Source organism: Cyprinus carpio, chromosome B18 (assembly GCF_018340385.1).
Source record: "Cyprinus carpio isolate SPL01 chromosome B18, ASM1834038v1, whole genome shotgun sequence".
Taxonomy (NCBI): Eukaryota; Metazoa; Chordata; class Actinopteri; order Cypriniformes; family Cyprinidae; genus Cyprinus; species Cyprinus carpio.
Genome location: NC_056614.1, coordinates 19,724,235 through 19,744,060, shown reverse-complemented (window position 1 = coordinate 19,744,060; position 19,826 = coordinate 19,724,235). Strand labels below are relative to the sequence as shown.

Below are 19,826 nucleotides of genomic sequence, written 5' to 3'. Positions count from 1 at the left end.
TTGCTGCGTTTGTTTGTTTATTTCAGGATACATTTGTTGTAGTAACTAGCTGGCTTGTAAAGCAACACCAGAAATAAAATCCATGTTCAGATAGTTACACTATTCCATATACTTTATAATAAACAGAAAATGTGAAGTGATGAGAGGAATTTTACTGTTCATTTAGATAGCAACATTTAATCTTACTTTCTATATGGTAATTTACACTAGCAACAGTAGACAATTTTCTGCAATTATGTTTTTTTTTATACAACCCTATATTTCTCTGTCTACATTTTTGTATTTTTGCCTAATGACAAATTGTTGCATTTATAAATATTGGAATGTTGTACTAAATAGATACTAAATGAGTTTGAGTTTTTGTAATAGGTAAGTGAATACATCAAAGTATTACATGGCTGTATGAATTCTGTAGAAAATAGACAATAATAGAAAATGGTAAGACTATTCATATTGATCATTTCTATGAGTCATATTATTATATAAATTTTTTTCCCAATAGTTTTTAATAAGATTTTACTCTATTTTAAGGCAAGTTTAAGTTGAAATAAGCTGTTTTGTCATTTTATGATACCATCAGACAAAGGCCAGGTGGGATTTTTCTTGTACATGTTTATGAAAGGTAACAAATTTCATCCATTTCCTATGCATTTGCAATACTATTTTATTCATATAGAAGTAAATGCTATTTAATCAAACTAATGTTGTGTTCTGGTCATTTTGACCAAGAGAGGATTTTCTTTTTCTTGAAAATGCTAAAGTTATCACACTGGACTAAAACATACTGACTTTGCTCACAAAGGGTCTAACAACTTTCCCCCCAAAAAATTGATATTTTTTGTACTTTTTTTTTTTTCTTCACCTCATTACATTTTGTTCTCGGTCAGAAATAGTGTTTGACAATGAGTGAACATGCCAAAATTAATTATCACTCAGAAACTGAAGTGCATAAGCTTTGTTAATAAGACCTACGACCAGTCGGTTGCAAAAAGAAATCCAAAGCTTGTGCTAAATAAAAAATGCAAGTTGACAAAAAGCATTTATCTAAGATTTGGTGATAATGACTGGGAACACTATGGCCTGGTTTCACAGACAGGGCTTAGACTAAGCCAATATTAGGCCATAGTTCAATTACAACATTTAAGTAATTTTTATTCCTGGTGTGCATCTTGAGACAAAACAAGGGCACTGACATATTTTAAGATCAATCATACTTATCATATTTTAAGTTTCTTTCAGTTAAAACAGCTCAGGCTTACATTTTACTCTGGGACAAGGCTTAAGCCTTGTCTGTGAAACTGGGGGCAAATTACGTAAACAGATTTTCAGCACAGTACAAAGGGTTAATTTGTTCAGGCTTCTAGCCATTTATAAATTTACAGTTAGTTAGGCTATTATCTATCTATCTATCTATCTATCTATCTATCTATCTATCTATATATATATCTATATATATATATATATATATATATATATATATATATGTATAACTACAGATGTTTTCCTTTGTGAATTCTTTCTTAGGTAAAACATAATATCCTGAAACCAAGTTGATGGACAGAGTTGACACCTCTTTCTTACAGCTCATGTTGTTATTGGGGCATTTGTTCATGAGGGAAGGACTCACCCTGCCAAGCACACTGATGTTCACAGCTTTGACAAGATTCTGCACCTCTTTGATGTCTGTATGCGAAGATGTACGTGCGTGTGTTCTCCAACACGCTATCACATCTCTGTCATTCTTCTGTGCTCAGCTGACATGTTGAAGGTATGGGACAGCAGCTTGAGAGACTGTGGGTGGGTTTGTGTTCATGTTTATGCTGTCTGAATCATATTAGAAAGCTACAACTAAAATATAAGTTATATGATTGACTGGATGAAGTAGCCTAATAATCAGTAACACATTTGTCCAGATAGTGCTAAGTTAATTTTTTTGAGAGGAATGAACACAAGGCTGTGAAGGGTAGGCATAGTAGGCTACAGTGCATTCGCATTGTACTGTTTTTGTTGTTGTTGTTGTTGTTTTTAACAACTTACCGATTTTTCAAATGACGAAATGTGTTTCTGAAAATTGTCTTCTATGACGTTTATATAGTGCGTGCCCTTGTGAAGAGAGTTCGTTCACACAGAATATGTTTTTGCATTACATTTCGCTAGTTTTCTATTGTTTTATCTAGGTAAACGTGGTTTACAAACGTGTTTGACCGTTGCGGTCGCGCGCGGCTTATCACGTTCTGGGAATGCGTTTTTAAACTTGAGAACACATTTTTGCGTTGAAAAAAAAAAAGAGAAGTGAAATTAGGAAAACCGCCTCAAGATATGTTTTTTTAAAAACTGAATTTACTTGCAATGGAATGGAAAAAAATATTCTCTCTGAACGGCCCTAAAATCTATCCCGATCACCTCTTTAAATTCAATATGGCGTCTAACCTGACTCAGGGCACGGTTCATTGGTTCAGACCAATTTAAACAGCACAAATAGTGTGAAGCTAGACTATATAGTGTTAAATAATTATTTTACTAGATTAGACCTTTATGTTACATCTGATTTTCAGAGATTAATCAACAATCCTTGACTCTGGGAAATAAATGTAATGTGTTAATTTGTTCTTTTAATTTTATTTATCTATTTTTATCCAAGAAACTTTCTTAATTAGGATAGAAAATGGCTGAGTTGGCCATTAAATACAATAGCACACGGCTGGTATCTGCTGCTCTGTAATGCAGATCAGAGCTGGCATTGACGTTGAATGAGAGGTGGCCAAACACGATCATGACAGTTAAACAGAAAGGCCAGACAAGCAGACAGATGTCTGATCAGTGATTTTCAAAACACTGTATTTCAACTCCCTCAATGTGTGAATAAAGAGGACAGGAAGTGGCAGTTTGGCAGCTCCAACCAGGAGTGTCACACTGAATCGTGTCCCCTGCCATCTCCGGACGGCTAGCGTGGCCCAGGAGGTCACGTGAAGCGCTCAGCTCATGCATTTTTGGGACGTCGCATCTAAACGCCACCTATGCATACAGCTGAGACGTGCGGAGAGGGACGATGGACAGGGACGAGACCATTACCACATTTCGAATGAGCCCTGACAGAACATGAGTGGATGCCTTGTCAGATCATTCTGAATACACAATGTCAGAAGTCATGCCACCATGTCAGACAACTCTGGCGGTGGTAGAGAGCTAGCATGCTACAATGTTCGGCTTCTTTCTGAAATCTTGACATGTCTGAGATTTCTGCTCAAAATAAGGTCATTTTAAGTGAAACTAGTGAATCTGCTTCTATTTTATATTATTTTCACATTTAAACATATGCTTATATTTTATATTATTTTCACATTTAAACTGTATTTTTTAAATACAAATCCATGCATAAATCGGCAATGACAAAACAAGCAAATCTGACCAAAATTTATATGGTCTGGGAGTTTTGCATTTTTTTTTTTTTGCATATTTCAGTAAGGTTCTGTAGAGTAGCAAACCCAAGGGTCGCATCTTAAATAGAAATATTCTTGTTTCTAAATTCTGTCAAGAGAGGTAGGGAATAAAAAAAGAAACTGGACAAAACTAAAACTAATTCTCAGTGAGATATCCAGCTCAGTTCTCTTGGGGGTTGTTTGGTACACTCTAGTGTATAAAAATGAAATATATGCTCTTATTTATACCCCAACAGATCTTGTTTTAGACCTTCCTTTTCTTGCAAATGTAGCTAGATCAGCCAGTGTGTTCCTCTCAAGCGTTTTACTTGGTCAGCACTTCTCTCCTAGTCAGAAATGTTGCTTAAGGTATCACTTAAGGTGTTGGAAAACAGGATCAAATGGATTGATACACAGCTTTTGACATGCTATTTGAGCATGTAGCTCACTATAATTGTTCGTGTCATCATGCATTAAATTAACAATGTATGGTGTAATGCCCTGAAACGAGTGTCTTTTGCAAATCTGTCAGATATCATGCCAAAATGCTCTTGACAGCTGTCTGGGGAAATGCTAGTGAATAGCAGTTCAGCTGCTCAAAATATTCCCTGTCCAGCTGTTAAACATTTTGGACTTACAACAACTTTCTTGAGTTAGTTTATTAGGCTGATGGAAGTGGATGTAATGCACCATAGTTCTTAATACTTTTTTAACTCATAACATTCTATGACTAAATCAATATCATGTTTAAATAATATTTAAGCATAAACATTGTCCAACTTGAACTAAACTGACTGTACTTCAGCAGTATGACAATTTTCCCATTTTTTAAGAAAAGGAAAATGACCTTAACCCATACCCTTGCGCTGAGAATAATTCAGTATGTGTGGACTCTGTGGGCAGCTGCCTCAATTCTGTCCCATGAGTGCTCTGGAGCTGTCATAAACTGTCACGTCAACTCAGGTCTGGTCACGATATGAACTGACACTCAAGTAACGGGTGAACATGATTTCCAAGAGGCCATGATGAGATGAAGATTGTGCTAGCTCAGTGATCAATTTATTTTCAGGTTAGCCATGACTATGTTCTAAAGAACACTGCAAATTACACCAGAACAGACCTTTCCTTAAGTTAAAATGTTTATGAAAATGTGTTTGATATCATATTTTTTTTTTTTCAGGTACTGGCCTATATGCTATAGTTTTAGGAACTGCTAACTTCAGACAAGATGTCAGACAAGAAATAAGGATGATGCCAGTACAGTCTGTACAGCGTTTCACATAAAATTCAAGCTACTGTTTTCACGTCAATTTTTTTATTTGATTGGCACATGTGTCAGAATTCCTGTTCAAACTTGTCTGATCAGGTTGAAGCTTATTGCACTGTCAAACATAGCTCTCTTCTCATTAGTCTGGGCCCCTTCCCATCAGTGCATGCACTCAAATTAGATTGACATCCAAACTGTTCAGATATACAAAGCAATTTAGATGATATTCATTAGAGCAATGACATAGGCTGATGTGACTCTGACAGGGAGCACTTCTCTCTCTTATTTTATTACCACTGAGGCGTGACTACCCCCACTGAATTCACCGTACCAAAGGAACAAAACAAAAAGACACAACAACTTCAATTTAATTCTGCCAATAGTTGATGGGAAACAAGCTAAGATGACAAAGAGTACATGTGACTGTATGTTTAGACTTGGCATGGTAAGAGTTAAAAGATATGCACTAAAAAGGAAGTAACCGCAGTAAAATGGGGAGATTATTTATTTAAAAAATAATGGTCAGGCATAAGGATGCACTACTGAAAAAAAAAACTCTTTTGAATGACTAATAAAAACAATGGTCTTTGAATGTCTTATTAGAATGATATTAGGTTAAAATTACAGAGTTTAAAAACATTAAATGTGAAGTCAAGTAATTGAAAAAAGACAAATATGCCTTTTTTCTAATTACATTTTTCTTTAAAAAGATTACTGATTTTTTTTTTCATTTACATATATAGATGGCATGCTTCATTCAATGTATTAACATTCAACAAAAATGTAAATAAAAAGTCAAAAATGACAGGTTAAATAGTCTGATTAACAAATCTGGCAAGAATAAAAATGAACAGGTGATACAAATATTTTAAGAAAACAAAAACATCTGTAAAAAAGCAAGTCAAGGCAATTTATATCAACAAAAATGTTAAAGACTTTAAGTATTATATACAGTTCTTTAGTTATATATCTATAAATAAATCAGATTCCTTATGCACAAACAAACTAAGTATTAGCACGGGAAAAATGAAAGAACAAAAGCAAGTCATGGAAAATATTTTGGAAAATATGGATAACATAACAGCTATGTACAGATATACAGTCTTCTCTCATCAGAACAGAAACTTCCACCAAAAAGCTGTTCATCATGATCATACAAGATTGTTCATAACTTTAAGACATTGTTATATATAATAGATTTCTTATACTGTGTATCTACCTAGTAAAACTGGTGGTAGCCAGCTTAACTTTAAACAGGTTTTTAAAGTTAAATTACCATTACAACATTCATGATCACAAAAGCTTAGCCTACAAGGCCAACTGTTAATGCAACAATATATGAGTAACTGTGTATGAATCTTTACATCATGATCGGCCTGTCTGTTCTCAAATTAGAGTACAATAAATATCCTGGCATACTGTGTTAACTGTATAAGTTTTTTGTATATTACAGAGCTGGCACCGGTGGTAATTGCTCCTGACATCCTCTAGCTGGCAGTACAGCAGGAATCACAGGTTTTATGGGAGGGCTCTTAGAATGCTTTGTAATCCTCCGGTTCAGATCCTTAGAAGTAAGTTTTGCCAAGTCTTTCATTTTAAACCCAAGGTGTGACTCAAGGTGACAGATGTATGTAGAACAAACTTGGAACTGTGTTGCACATTCACTACAGTAGAAAATCGGGTGTCCTGAGTCAACGTTCTTTATGAACTTTGTTCTGCCTGTTCGTCTGAGCTGATATTTCACATTGGCCAGCCAGTGGCTGATGGTTGTCATAGATAGACCTGTTATATGTGATATGACCATCCTTTCCTGGGAGCTCAATTCTGATATCACATACTTTCCATCAGCTGTCTGCCTGAGGCAGGATGCAAACTGAGCCTGCAAAATGAGCAAGTGCTGGGGTTTCCAGTGCGATTGCCTACCTTTACGTTTATGCACCATGGATGTATCCTCTGCCTCATCTGAAGTGTGAGAACCCTCGATTTCTGACTGCTCTGGCTTACATAAAAGCGATGGGGACTTCAAAACTCTAGAATCTGAGAGATTGCGCAGCATGTCTGATATGTCAGAGAGGGCATTTTCACGCAAAGGACTCGCTGGTGATAAGATTTTGGAACTGGTTGATTCACTCACAGATACACCAGACACAGAGGAACTCAAAGCTTTGCCTGGGAGAGCAGCAGCTCTGAGACACAGTTCACTTTTGCCTTTGGATAAGTCTATCGGTTGGTCTCTGCAAATTTCATGGCAGTCAGAATTCAACTGGCTAAGTTTCGCTGAGTGTCCAGATGGACCGGCAAGAGCGGCCCTTTCTGCCATGCTGTTGCTCATCCTGAGAAGCATGCTCATAGGGTCCTGGACAGGCCTTACCGGTTTGGCAGCTTTACCCAGATGAAGGTTCATAACAGACTGAAGGGCACTTAGAGGACTGACAGAGGGTTGTTTTGGCTCAGGTTGGGCAGAGAGTAGACCAGCATCATCATACAGATCTGAAGTGGGGCGAGTTCTGTAATCTTGTGTGTGCTTCTGAATTTCTCTTTCATTTGTGTTACCCTCAGAGACATTGCTCATAGGTGTAAACACACTCTCATGACATGGAGATTTTGACATTAGTGGTTTCCCTTTGGAATTCAGCAGTTGCTGATGTAAGGATCCTTGTCCATTCAAGTCATTAAATTGTCTGTCAACCTCAGAAATCTTTTCTGTTACTTTCTTTTCCAGTTTGTCCACCTCCTGGACATTAACTGTGGTACAGGAAGCTCTTGGTGGAGTGCTTGGAGGGATTAAATGACTTTTGTCTATGGACCGGCCTTCCTGACTACTGCTTGATTGTTTTAAAGAAGAAACATAGCCTGAGTTGTTTAGACCAGGTTTCAGTTGGTTTCGTAACTGATAAGCTGCATGAATGCTCTGGTAACCGCCCCAACTCGGGGCACCCTTCTGTGCTTTGTTAATAGCCGATGTAACTGTATTCTCCAGTGATTTTAGAATATCAAAATCCATTTTAGGACTCTCTTTTAGATCATCTTCAGTTAGGTAATCAGAATTCAATGATATGCCGAATTTCTGCTTAGCATCATTTATATTTGCAGACTCCTTGCAATCACTGTCTTTTTGAGAAGTCATTTCTTGTGTCTTGTTTTTGTCCCCAGTTGCTACAGATGGGACAGACGGTGACGCCAAGATTCCTGTGGCTAAAAGAGGGGAAGAACATGGTGTACCTGACTGAGACTTCTCAGACTTACTTTTGGGATAAGAAGGCTTGTCTGTCTTTTGCAATGTTTGAGTGACTTTGACAAAGTGGCCGGTCAACATCATATGAGCACTCAACTGCTGCAAAGAGTCATGTGAAATCCCACACTCCTTGCATTTGAGGTTCTGAGACTTGAACTGCACACCACGCCTTGTCTTCTGATCTATCAAGTCGTCTTTGTTGGTTTGTTCAGAATACATCTGAAAAATATCACTGGCCTGCCCTCCGTTGGGACTTCTTGTCTGTTCTGTGGTGTGCAAAGATTTTGCAACATACAGCTCCACTGGAATCCTCTTCCTGAATGAAGACACAACTTTAGCAGCAATTGCAGTTCTTGGCTCTCTCAGAGGAACCTTCTGGTAATGCTTAGTCTTTATCATGTGCACGCTAAGGTCTTGCAAAGATTCAAAAGAGTGTCCACAGTACATACAGCGTAGGACTTTCTGGGCATCTTCCTTTCCCTCCATCTCCAAAAGAGAGCGCTTCCGGGGCTTGGACCATGACTTGGCACCCTTACTAGCACTTTCAAGATTGTCATCACGGTAGTGGTCTGTTTCATTCATGTGAACTGTGAGATCAAGCAGTGTGTCATATGATGCACTGCAGCTTTTGCAGTGGAACTTGCTTGCACCAGTAAAGATGGATCCATAGAGTTTAGTACTTTGGCGGTAGAGCTGGACAGTGGAGAAAATACTTGGTTCAAGTGCAGCAGGTTGTTTCTGAGAGACCTGTTGGAGTGTCTTTGCGATAGCAGACTGATGCCAGTCATAGCTGTTGCGTCCAGGACTGCTGTTGCTACTACTGCTACCGCTGCTACTGGCCGGCTGTTCATCTGCATGCGGTTGAGAGGAATTCAAGCTCAAAAAGGACCAGTAGGGATTATTAAGAAAGCTTTTGTAAATAGACTTCATCTGTTCTAGACTGTCTGTAATACATACTGAGTCCTCAGAATGGTCTTTTAGAAAGTCTGTTGTGGCCTCCTCCGTATTTTTGATCGGGGTGCTGTCTGCATCTGACATGGGGTCACTAGATTCACTTATGTGAGATTCATTGTCAACATCATGGCCTGAGAGCTCAGCAGTAGGGGAATCTTGTTCATCCACTGGGTTAATGAAGTCTTCTCCCAAATCACTTTCACCCTGTTGTTTTTTCTTGGGCACTGAGCAATCACTTCCAGTGTCTTCAGTCTGTATGGTGCTCTCCTTAACATTCTCTGAATCATAAGCTAGTGGGAGAAAAAGGGAGAGAAAAAAATAAAATGAAATTAATGCCACATAAGTTGAACTGAATGAAGTAAACACACAAACCAATCATTTAACCAAATGATATTCTTCTAGAATTTAAAATGAATGGGCCAAATCCCACAAGATGTTGAACTGCAATACAGACAAATCATCCTGGTAAATTAAGAATTCCTCCACCCTGTCCAACAAAAGTCAAAGTGCAAATTTGAATTGCAATTCTGTATCCTGCTGTCTGTCTCAGTTCAAATGCAAATCAAATTCGAGAATTGAATTGGAATCTAAAAGACATTAATTCAATTCTGAATGGCACATACGCACTGGAGCATCCACAAACAAATAACAGAGGACCAAGAAATAACCTTCAAATATTTTTATATAATTGTTTGCTGTTAAGCATATAATCAGGCTATTTACAAGGGGTTGCACCTACTGCCATTTAGCCCACCTCTCCACATGTCCACATTTCGACATACCCGTGCACATATGAGGAGACAAATAGATAGAGGGAAAAGGTGGATAGATAGATTGAGAGGTTAAGGGGAATGACATAAGATGGCGGCACATAAGCCACCTGTCACTTTGAATCCCACCTGACGACTGTTCACCTTGGACAGGTGACGTGTTCTGAGAAAGGTGTCTGCTCAAGCACCTCCAGATGACAGATCCAAGGGGACACGGTCGCCCTTCTCTCTGCCAGCTGCCCTCACACCCTCAAAAGAGCCCATCCACCAACATCCTCTGGGACTGACGATCCTGTCTCCTGACAGCCTGTCCCCTGCTAGTTTGACACTGTCACTCTGACTCCGTAAGTGGAACAAATGCCCCCTTGAAAGCCATACCAACCCCCCATCTCTGTTCCACTCTATTCACTCTTGTTTGTGTGTGCATTTGTGATTATGTTGCTCATGTCAAAAGGAAAATGCTTGACATGTTAGATGTTTTGAAATACAGCAGGCCTTGAATTACAAGCTAACATGGTGTGCCGCCACATGTGTGATTCAAGTGCACTGTGGCACGCTAACAGTATCTCTTCCTTTCTCTCTCTTACAAGATCCACCACAGTCCTGACAAGAGTGTTAAAGCACAAATAGCTCTCATTTCAAATGATAATACACAATCTCACAAGCTTGCGCTTCTCTCATTTAGCCTCTCACTGGCTGTCAGCCAAGCGGCCCGCAGGATGGGGGCTCTAAAGGATAACTGGCAGGTGCAGGCCAGTCTTATCCCCTCTGTAGATTTGGATTGTCACTAGGTATCCATTACTTGCCAATCTCCTCTGATCGTGCCCGACAGCCTTGATCAAAAGACGTCATTTGAACGGCCTGATTTGGCATGAACTCCAAAGCAGTTCGAAAAGAGGGTGAACCAGGTGTAACTACAATGACATGATCATTTTCCTGCCCTCGCATATTCCTGAGACAATTACGGTGACACACTGAGGGTCCACAATGGCAAATTGCTTTTTTCTTGCACAAATGCCAAAGACTACAAGAGTGTAACTTTTTTAGAAGGATTTTAAACCTAGTAAAGTATAAAGGAGATATCATAACCCTGAGGTGAATCAGAATAAGTCAGCTGTAACCCACTGACTTTTTTACTGTACATAACACAAGCCTGCCTTCATTCAAAATTTAGGGGCTGGAAAAGTTCAGAAGATACTCTTTAGAACATAATCTAAGAAGAAACCATATACCCTCACAAATGTGTATGCGTGTATCAAGACCCAAGCCCACTAAATTTAAACACAATCTTTAACCTTGAATGATTTATAATCCATCTCAGGAGGCACCTACCATAACCAATTATTCTCAAAAGGCTTGATTGACAGCCTGGTGATTTATTAAGCTAATAAAATGTGATGAGTGCAATGAGTTCTAGCAGACCAAAATTAGGAGACTTTAGTGGCACTCGTCTTGTTTGATTTATGTAACTATTACATTTGTCTCCATATGATCAGTCATTATTCCCCTCCACATTACAGACAAAAACAGCACCAATGACATTTGAATTGGAACATCAAGTTCTATACATAATAACCTTTGGTTAATGTGAGTGCATAATTGCTTACGCTAGGACTGTACATGATTACTGTTAAAAGTATGCATATTTTGTTAATCCCATTTTATGTGATCCCCTAAACTGTCTAGATCATCTAATTTTTACATCAGAGGTTGATCATCTTGACATCATTGTATTTAATGTCATACACAGGTCTTGTTAGAACTTGTAACCCAATAAGATGATTGCTCAATTTAAACAAAGCTTTCTGTCCGTAAATACTGTAGCTTTTCATCCTCAGAGCTCACATGACTCACTCACAACCTCATAGTGAGATACAGATTGAGGCTAACTGTGAGAATTGTTCTAGCTTGAGGCCATGCTAATGTGCAACACATGACACTTTGATCAAAATAAAGCAGCGTTCAGGCAACATGTTGAGATGCCCCCATGCCAAAAATAGCGTGTTTTTTGCTGCAAATGAAGCAAAGAAATGTGTGAATTTTTAGTCAATCAAAGTGGGCAGTCAAATTAAGACAGAAAATGAACTGTGGGTGCATACTGTTGTCCTGGGTCTTGCCTTTTTTGTAGTGTTTCTCTTTCTCTGCTGGAGAAACTTAAAACTGACCATTTACAGTAAATGCGGGAAGGCAAACAGTCTCTGCTGACTGGAATTCCACCGACCACAAACGTCCTTTCAGGGGATATATCTCTCTAATTATCACTCTGTGTGCCTTTGATTCCTTTTCCCCCTTGACAACAGTGTGTCTGATGTGCCTCAGCTGCCAAGAGTGATTGGCAACAATTCTATGTGTATCTAAGCCAGCAGCTGCTGAGATGATGGCCCAGCATCAAAGAACTCAGTGAGATGGATGGCACTCATAATTCTACTCTGCAGGGACAAGGTGGGGGAGGTTGGGGCAAAAACCAACATCAAAAAAAAAAAAAAAAATCCCCCAGACTGTCATCCACCCACCCCCAACCTTTCAAGCAAGGCTTTGTCCCCGAGTTAACCTCCTTTAATAAGCTTCCGATAACTAGGAATTGAGTTCACTGAGAATACTGGAAGGGTTCGTTGGGAATGCAATACCAAACTCCCAATCTTATCCGGCAATGACCACCCGGTGGACAGCTGGTGTCTCGTAACAAACACAGAGAGAAAGCAAAGCTATCCATCATAGAGAGGACATCTAAGACCCTGTGCTCTGTCTATGCCTTTCTAACTCTCAGGTTACAGGCTTACACAGCCGTCCAAATAATATTCACTGTGATAAATGGTCCTCTAAGCCGCCTACCTCTCATTAATCTCTTTCTTTAAAGGAGCATCCATCATGGAGCAGGGCTAGAGCTGTGGGAGAGAACGCTAGAGTTCATTTACAGGCCAGCTGAACTTGAGTGATGCATGTCATTTTAAGCTCGGATGGGAATGTGCAGACATGAACACATACGAATGTTCAGATATGTGAATACCCACACACGAAGGCGGATGCACGCTTAGACGTGCATTCTTGACAAAGTTGATGATTGACGGACTGATTGACTGATTTAAAATGTACTTTGGCAGGAGAAATTTTCGAAATGCGTAATGCAAGACTTTCCCACCTTTTGTTAAAGTAGAAATTATCATGCATTAAGCTAAATTAGAACTCATTTGTTGTTTCACTTGCTCAGCACGTAATATATCTGTCTGTCATCGGCTGAGGTCTCTACCCAAACACGGCTTTCAATGACTTAATGACTTAACAGCTTAACTCAGCAGTGCGACAATTTATTAAATTTTCTCACCTGTGTCACTTTCTTTTAGTCTAACGACAAACCCTATACAGCAACGACTCCGTTTTGCCTGACCTGTATCTCTGACTTCCCAACTTTCTCCCCAGCCTTTTCTGTGTAATTCTCAACTATATTTCTTTTTTCTTCCCTCCCTCGGCGTCTCGGAAAGCCTGCGTGATAGATGACATGTGTCAGGATGCCAGAAGTAAAGGGTGGCAGCGTGATTAACGGCTCTGTTGAAAGGGTAATTGACGGTTTGGCATTGTGCTGATCTTCTCCACCAGGGTTTGGTTTCTGGACCCCGGAGGACCAGACTGACTCATTTTTCTAAAATGGACCGCAAGCTAAAAGCCACCTCCCATGAGAAAAAAGATGGATTCTTGTCTTCTTAACAGAAGATTGATGTCTTCATTGTCAACACACCAAAGAAACATTTGTATAAGTTTACAACCACAATAGAGTGCGAGTTCAAATGAGAGTTCGGACATTAGGTCAATGTGATGGTTTTGTGGGGGGCATATAGTGAAATAATGAGTGATACAACAGTCCTGATATCACAGTTATGAAAAAATTATTTACAATTATTTCTTAGAAAAGTACAAAATAATTATTTCAAACTTTTATCTGTGAAACCTTTGCCATTTTAAAATAATGTCAGACTTTCACAACTTTGTGTCAAGGTCAATAAGACTCTGGAAATCACAATTACATATATTTTAATGACTAAACATGGATGCTCTTAAACCATTGACTAGTAAAAGACATCTACATCTACTAGTTAGCTATGACTTCCAAAGTGTGGCATGGTGGTGATCCTTTTAAACTGAAAAAGTAAACTGTCAATCACAACTAAAACATCAATACCAGTTGTGAACACATTAACTTATGAACACACCGTCTGTGTGCATGTGTGAAATGTGTACCCAGGAATGTGTAAGATTACTTTAATCTTTTGTCTCAGCTGCTGCATAAATCAATGGGGTTCTAGCACTTTTGAAGCTTTTGGCAGTGATTACAGGCATGCCTGGCTGGAGAGGTATGTTGACACTGGTTGGGATTAGGGAATATTGGGCCTCTATGGTTTCCTGCCCTTTCATCAATGCCACCATCAAGCCCAGCTACTGCGTCACATCCACGCATGACTGATGGCCGCTTGTCCGGATGACCTGCCTCGCACCTTAGATCTGACAGCGACTGATTTTACCCTTAGAAAGAGGGAGAAGGCAGGGCCTGGAGTCACGCCCAAAAGAGCCTGAGAACCGAGAAGCTTTTTGGCCAGGGTGGCTTGTGGGATTTGCGGAGGCGTGTCCGATTAACTCACATTATCAACCCACACACAGACAGAGAGAGATCTAACTAGCAGAGTTGAAGCAAAGTACAACTCAAAATAGATTTGATGCCTAATCTGTCATTCCAAATATGGCTCAAAGTCAGATGAAAACATTCATTTCAGAAGGACTGTAGGTGTTTCCACATGTTTGTCTCTCATAAGAGTTCAGAATCGTCTAGATTCCAGACTGGCACCAAAAAGCTCATTTGTCACGTAAAGGTGCTAAATTGGGTTATGGCAATAGGAAAGGCCAGCAGGAGTGGCTAATATCAACTTGATTACATCAAGGGAGCATAAACCTAATATGACTTGGTGACAGACACATAGCTTGTCAACTCCAATCATTGCACCTGTCAGGAATCCATCAAGCTTACAGCTAATTAGGTGTGCTCAAATTAAGCAAGGCAAAATGTTTCTTTTTACAGAACTGTGCAAACCTTTAGGGTAAGAGAGAGAGTGTGACTGGGAAAGAGTACATTTCTCTATAAACTCTTTCATCTACAAGATTGCTATTGAGCGCTACATCACCTACAGAGAAAACGATGCATCAATCAATAAGTTAAAAGTAACAGTCCTTCTTCCAGTGGCTGTGACTAAATGTGTTCATACCTGTAAACCATAAACTCACACTTGTAAACCACACGGTCACCACTCTGCACAGCGCATATGAGTGAAGTTTGGAGGAGCATACTGATGAAATAAAAGCCCAGGCAAGCTTATGGGAAAAAGAAGGAGAGCACTCACATGGCCTTGCTCTGATTGACCATTAAAGCCTTTGATGGATGAGGCTGTCACAAGGATAACAATTAAATCCAACATGAGACAAAGCTGTTCTGACAGGCCAGTCTAACAGAGCAAGCCATACCCCTCCATTAAACTCCACATCATCTCTGCCTCAAACAGACACACACACAAACAGTGAAGGCTATATAATAATGGCTTTGTATCTCTGTTTCAAAGAGCTCTGCTATAAATATAAAAATGCCCCAGAACTCCTCCTCTTTTAAATAATAGGATAGGATCTATTCTATTAAACAGACAGATAATGTTTTAGTTTACATTAAGGCAGTTTCAGTGGTGCCCAACTCTCCAGAGAAGTTAAAATAGTCTGAAAAATTTACACATATCCCATGCATGTGTCAATGTTTCATAAGATCATAAGATCTGAGCTGATAAAAAGGACACATTTAAAAAAAAATCTAGTTCAAAATGCTAGCTTGTGGTTTCACACAGTTTTGAAAAACATTTAAACAAATTTTTACTAAAGCACTTTTCTTTCACCCTGAATATAATGTACATTTTAATCAACATCTTAAAAAAATGTAAACATGCTTTTAATGTAATATATATTTTTAAGTAATTTTAATAATACTTAAATTTTTTTATATACATTTACTTTTTTATCATGCATTTTGAGTTACAAATGTCAAGTTCCATTAGGGTTCGCCTATTTGTCCTGTAGTACAACCAACAAACCTTTTCATAAAAAATATCCAAAACAATAACTATTTAATGAACTTGATATACAAATGAGGGTCTAAATGGGTCCTTTCCTTTCTAGTTTATGGTTTTCTTGTCACATGACAACAAAATGGCCCCCTGACTCTTTGTTATGCCACAAAGTTTTTCAAATATTAATACTAAAAAAAACTGCTTCGCCCCTCAAAATAGGAAGAAAGAATAAACAAAAACATGACTATGTCAAATTTCTTATAACAAGACTACTCTCTTAAAGAATTTCTTCCTTTTAAAGATACTTTTTCTTTTTTTTTCTTTTTTTTCTAGTTTTATTTTCTTTGTTTTGTATTTTGTTTTTACAATATTCAGACAGTTACACCACTTGAAGCCACATAAATTCCATCAAAATGACTTTTAATTAAATATTAAAAGCATGGTCATTATTCAAAAGCTATTCAAGTATCTTTGTTCGAATTGAATTGGACTGACAAAAGTATCCAGTAACATGAAAAAATGTATGACATATATTACAATAAGGAAAATTTGTTATGCGCGAAAATAAAAATCCAAACAATTAAACGCGATTATACAAATATAGACTATTGCTCCTTATGGTAGTTTGTAAATGCAAGGCAGTAGAAACCAAATGTAGGCTACATAACAGTTTTAACAGAAAAAAAAAAAAAAAAAAATGAAGAGGACAGATGTACAAGAGTAACGTTAGCCTATCTAATGAAATCAGTTCAAATAAACTTACCTGCCGCTCGTTTGGGCGCCTGCTGTTTTCTCCTCGGCATACTTGCGCACAGATTGTGTGTCTATAAACGCAACCTGAAACGATATTCAACAATATATGCTCCCAATCAGACGTGTCACCATTTAACAACAGCACGACGCGGTCACAAAAGCTACGACACTTCGCATTAGGCATAGGAGAAAACCAGGTGCTCCGTGTTTAGCGGTAGTCTTTGTTTAAAGCCCGTCTGCCGGAGTGATGAGGAAAACTGCGCGGCAGGACAGTAAACGCCTAGCCGCTCGCTACGAGTTCGTCACGTCACTCAAAAGTCCGCGGCAACTGATTCTTCCGCGCGCAGAAAGTAAGGGGGCGTTCATACGTCTGTCGCTGTTCAAAACGGCTAGACACAACCAACGGAATGGAACTGAACGAGGGTTTTAAATCGAAATTAAAGAAGTTAATAGAGGTTACACGCTGTTTAACGTTAATGGCGCAAGACGGTGAAACATAAGAGAGACGCGACGCAGCGATCAAAGTGTGGATTGACAAAAAATTCAACAATAGCAGACGAAACGCGTGCTGTGATCCTTTCGGTCATTCCCACGGCACATATAATGCCCAAAATCCAGTCTAGGTAGACTGCTTATAAGGTTTTGAGACACTGCCAATATGTCACTTAAGAGCGCATTAACAAGACCGCTTACACTGACAGAAAGGAAGGATGTAACTTAACCCTTTAATGAACACACCCAGAAAAAACAAAGGAGCTTTTTGGGACAATAATAACAACCTTTAAGCATATATCAAATGGTTCATATGTCAATTAATGGTTCATTTTTAGCATTGACTTTATGCATAAGACTTTCCTTTTTTCATATCATTAGTCTACACTATGAATAAAAACTGTTACTTACGATTTGAAACCACTGTAATCAAAAATATGTAAGAGATTGAGCGGTGTAAATAAGACATTCTTAAAAACATATATATTATTGTTATTATTGTCCCAAAAAGCTCCTTTGTTTTTATATATATCACTTACAGATTTGAAAATGCACTTTTACCACGATTGGATATCTGAAATGTTTAAGCAGGTTTGCTAAAATCATAAACAGAAAAAAACATCATGTTTTTACTATGTAGTTAAGGAAACCCTCTGAAACTAAAATATAGCAAAATGCTTTCCTTTTAAAGGGGTCATGTGATGCGATTTGAAATGTTCTTTTCCAAAGAGATATTCTTTATAAAAGTTAAGAGTCAACCACACCTACCAAACGGCTCATTCTAACACGCCTCCACATGTCTACGTCAGGATGCTGGAAGATTTGCATAACGCTCCCCAACTGTTTATGCAAAGAAAGAAGGCGTAACTTTTATTCTTGCTGTTGCCGCCGCCGCCATGTTGTGGAGATGCTGTGTGTTTCTTTGTGAAAGCGAAACTACTTTGTTTGGTCTTCCAAAAGAGGACACAACTAGAAATCAGTGGTTAAGTTGTATTTATAACATTGTTCCAGAACAGTTCAACCCAAATATTCAGATGTGTGCAGCACATTTTACAGAGGACGAGGACTGTTTCCTGTGAGATGCTGGTGTCTGTTTCTATAAAGTGGGGCAATTCCAACTTTTCAAGGACAGTCTGGCACTTCTGACTCACAACCTGTAAGTCCATTTTCATATTTAAAGAATTTGCCACTGATGATTCATATGCGAGTTTTGATCAGTGTAGAGTAGCGCTTGTTGTTTGTTGTTTCTCCGATCACAAATGCAGATATGGTTTTATGTTTACGCAGCGCGATACGCAATGCAATGTGTAAAAAGACAGTATAAGTCATTATAATCAGTAATTATTTCCCCACTGGATGAAACAAATGCCTCGTTAATAATGGGTTTTATTGTTTTTGTCTTGTCATGCTGGAACACAGCATCAAAGTATGGTAAGGGGTGTAACATTTCCATCACAATCTTGAGGTATTTGGCCAATCACAACGCATTGGATAGCTGGCGGATCAGCATACACGTCGCTTTTCAGAACGATGCGCTTTGTAAAAACCCACACGCCCCAAAAAAGAAGTCTCCACAGCATCAAAAACAACACAAACCAATTGAAAAATAATGTGTTTTTTAACCTTAAACTGCATAAACATATTGCATTACACCAAATACACAAAAGAATGTTCTTTTTAGCAGCATCATATGACCCCTTGCACAAAAAATGATTCCACATGTTACCCCAGTATGCTAACATCTTGATCCTTGTGAAAACAGCAGCTTATATTCTTCAAAGCTGCACTGAAAACTAGTCAATCTACAAATGTATTTTTAAATTGGATTTCATATAAAGTGTTTAAAGGGTTAATTAACCTTTCCTGATTACACTATCAGCTGTAAATGAACTTTCTCTCTTTGTCAGTTCCTAAAAGATCATGTAAAAAATTCTTTATTCAATACTAATTGCAAACAGTAATGTGATGTTCATTCAGATATTTATAAATGTCACAAAACTGATGTATATTATCAGGTGTCTATTTAAATGTACATTAACTGACATATAATAGTCCTACATTTAGGACTTGAAAGTTAATATAAAGTGTTTAAGTAAATTGTGATTGAGATTTTGTGTATAAAGTTAAATACTACTACTACTAAATATTACTATACTCATACTTTCGTAAGAGTGATACAAAATTATCTGTATTATTCCATATGTAATGGTGTTGATCACACATTTTTTACTTCCTTTTGAATATTTCAACCTGTTAAACAGTAACAGACTTGTTTGCAGAAATCAAACAATGAGCAACAAAATAGCATTTGCTACAGGGATTTCAAAAATATGTTTCTTTCTCAATGTTTTGCTATTCTAAGCCACTTAATGACAAATTCTCCTGAAAACTAATATAAGAAGTATGTTGTGCATGTCTCTGTTGTATTTCTTGCAAACAGTCTCTTGAGTAATCAAAACTGCATGGCCAAAACAAGCTTGCCCTGAGGACTTTCTTTTACAAATCAGCACTGTCTGAGGATGTCCTTTTAAGTACTGTAAAGTCATTCAGATGTGGGGTCAGAGTTCTGACCGTGCCATTAAAACGCAGGCAGAGACATAGTGCTCTCATTTAACTGCTCGGCTGCATCATATATCATCCCACTGCCACAGAGCTGCATTAGAGAGGATCTTTGATTTTTACTTTTAGAGCAACATAAATCAAATGCAAGGCAAGGTCTGCCAGTGACATCCTTGTATTGGTCCTCACTGAATGGGATGGAGAGGGTTTGTTGATTGAGGTCAGGAGCAAACGGATATGTTGTACTAAACACAACACAGTTGCAAACGAGCAAAAGAAAATAGT

At 38.3% G+C, this 19,826-nt stretch overlaps 1 protein-coding gene across 1 annotated transcript; it reads right to left on the bottom strand.

The window, feature by feature from the left end:
* Positions 1–5,038: 5,038 nt before the first annotated feature.
* On the bottom strand, positions 5,039–17,160 carry LOC109109053 (teashirt homolog 3-like). The gene is made up of 2 exons (XM_019122166.2): positions 16,501–17,160; positions 5,039–9,165 (listed from the first exon to the last, which is right to left on the bottom strand). Exons 1-2 carry the CDS (start codon positions 16,538–16,540, stop codon positions 6,134–6,136), a joined length of 3,072 nt encoding a protein of 1,023 aa, XP_018977711.2. The 5' UTR covers positions 16,541–17,160; the 3' UTR covers positions 5,039–6,133.
* Positions 17,161–19,826: the final 2,666 nt, after the last annotated feature.

Bases quoted from the DNA above. Each gene is read 5' to 3' on its own strand.
- LOC109109053 (XM_019122166.2), bottom strand. From the start codon at position 16,540: ATGCCGAGGAGAAAACAGCAGGCGCCCAAACGAGCGGCAG. The intron at 9,166-16,500 runs GTAAGTTTATTT...TTCTCCCACTAG, and splicing joins GGCGCCCAAACGAGCGGCAG to CTTATGATTCAGAGAATGTT.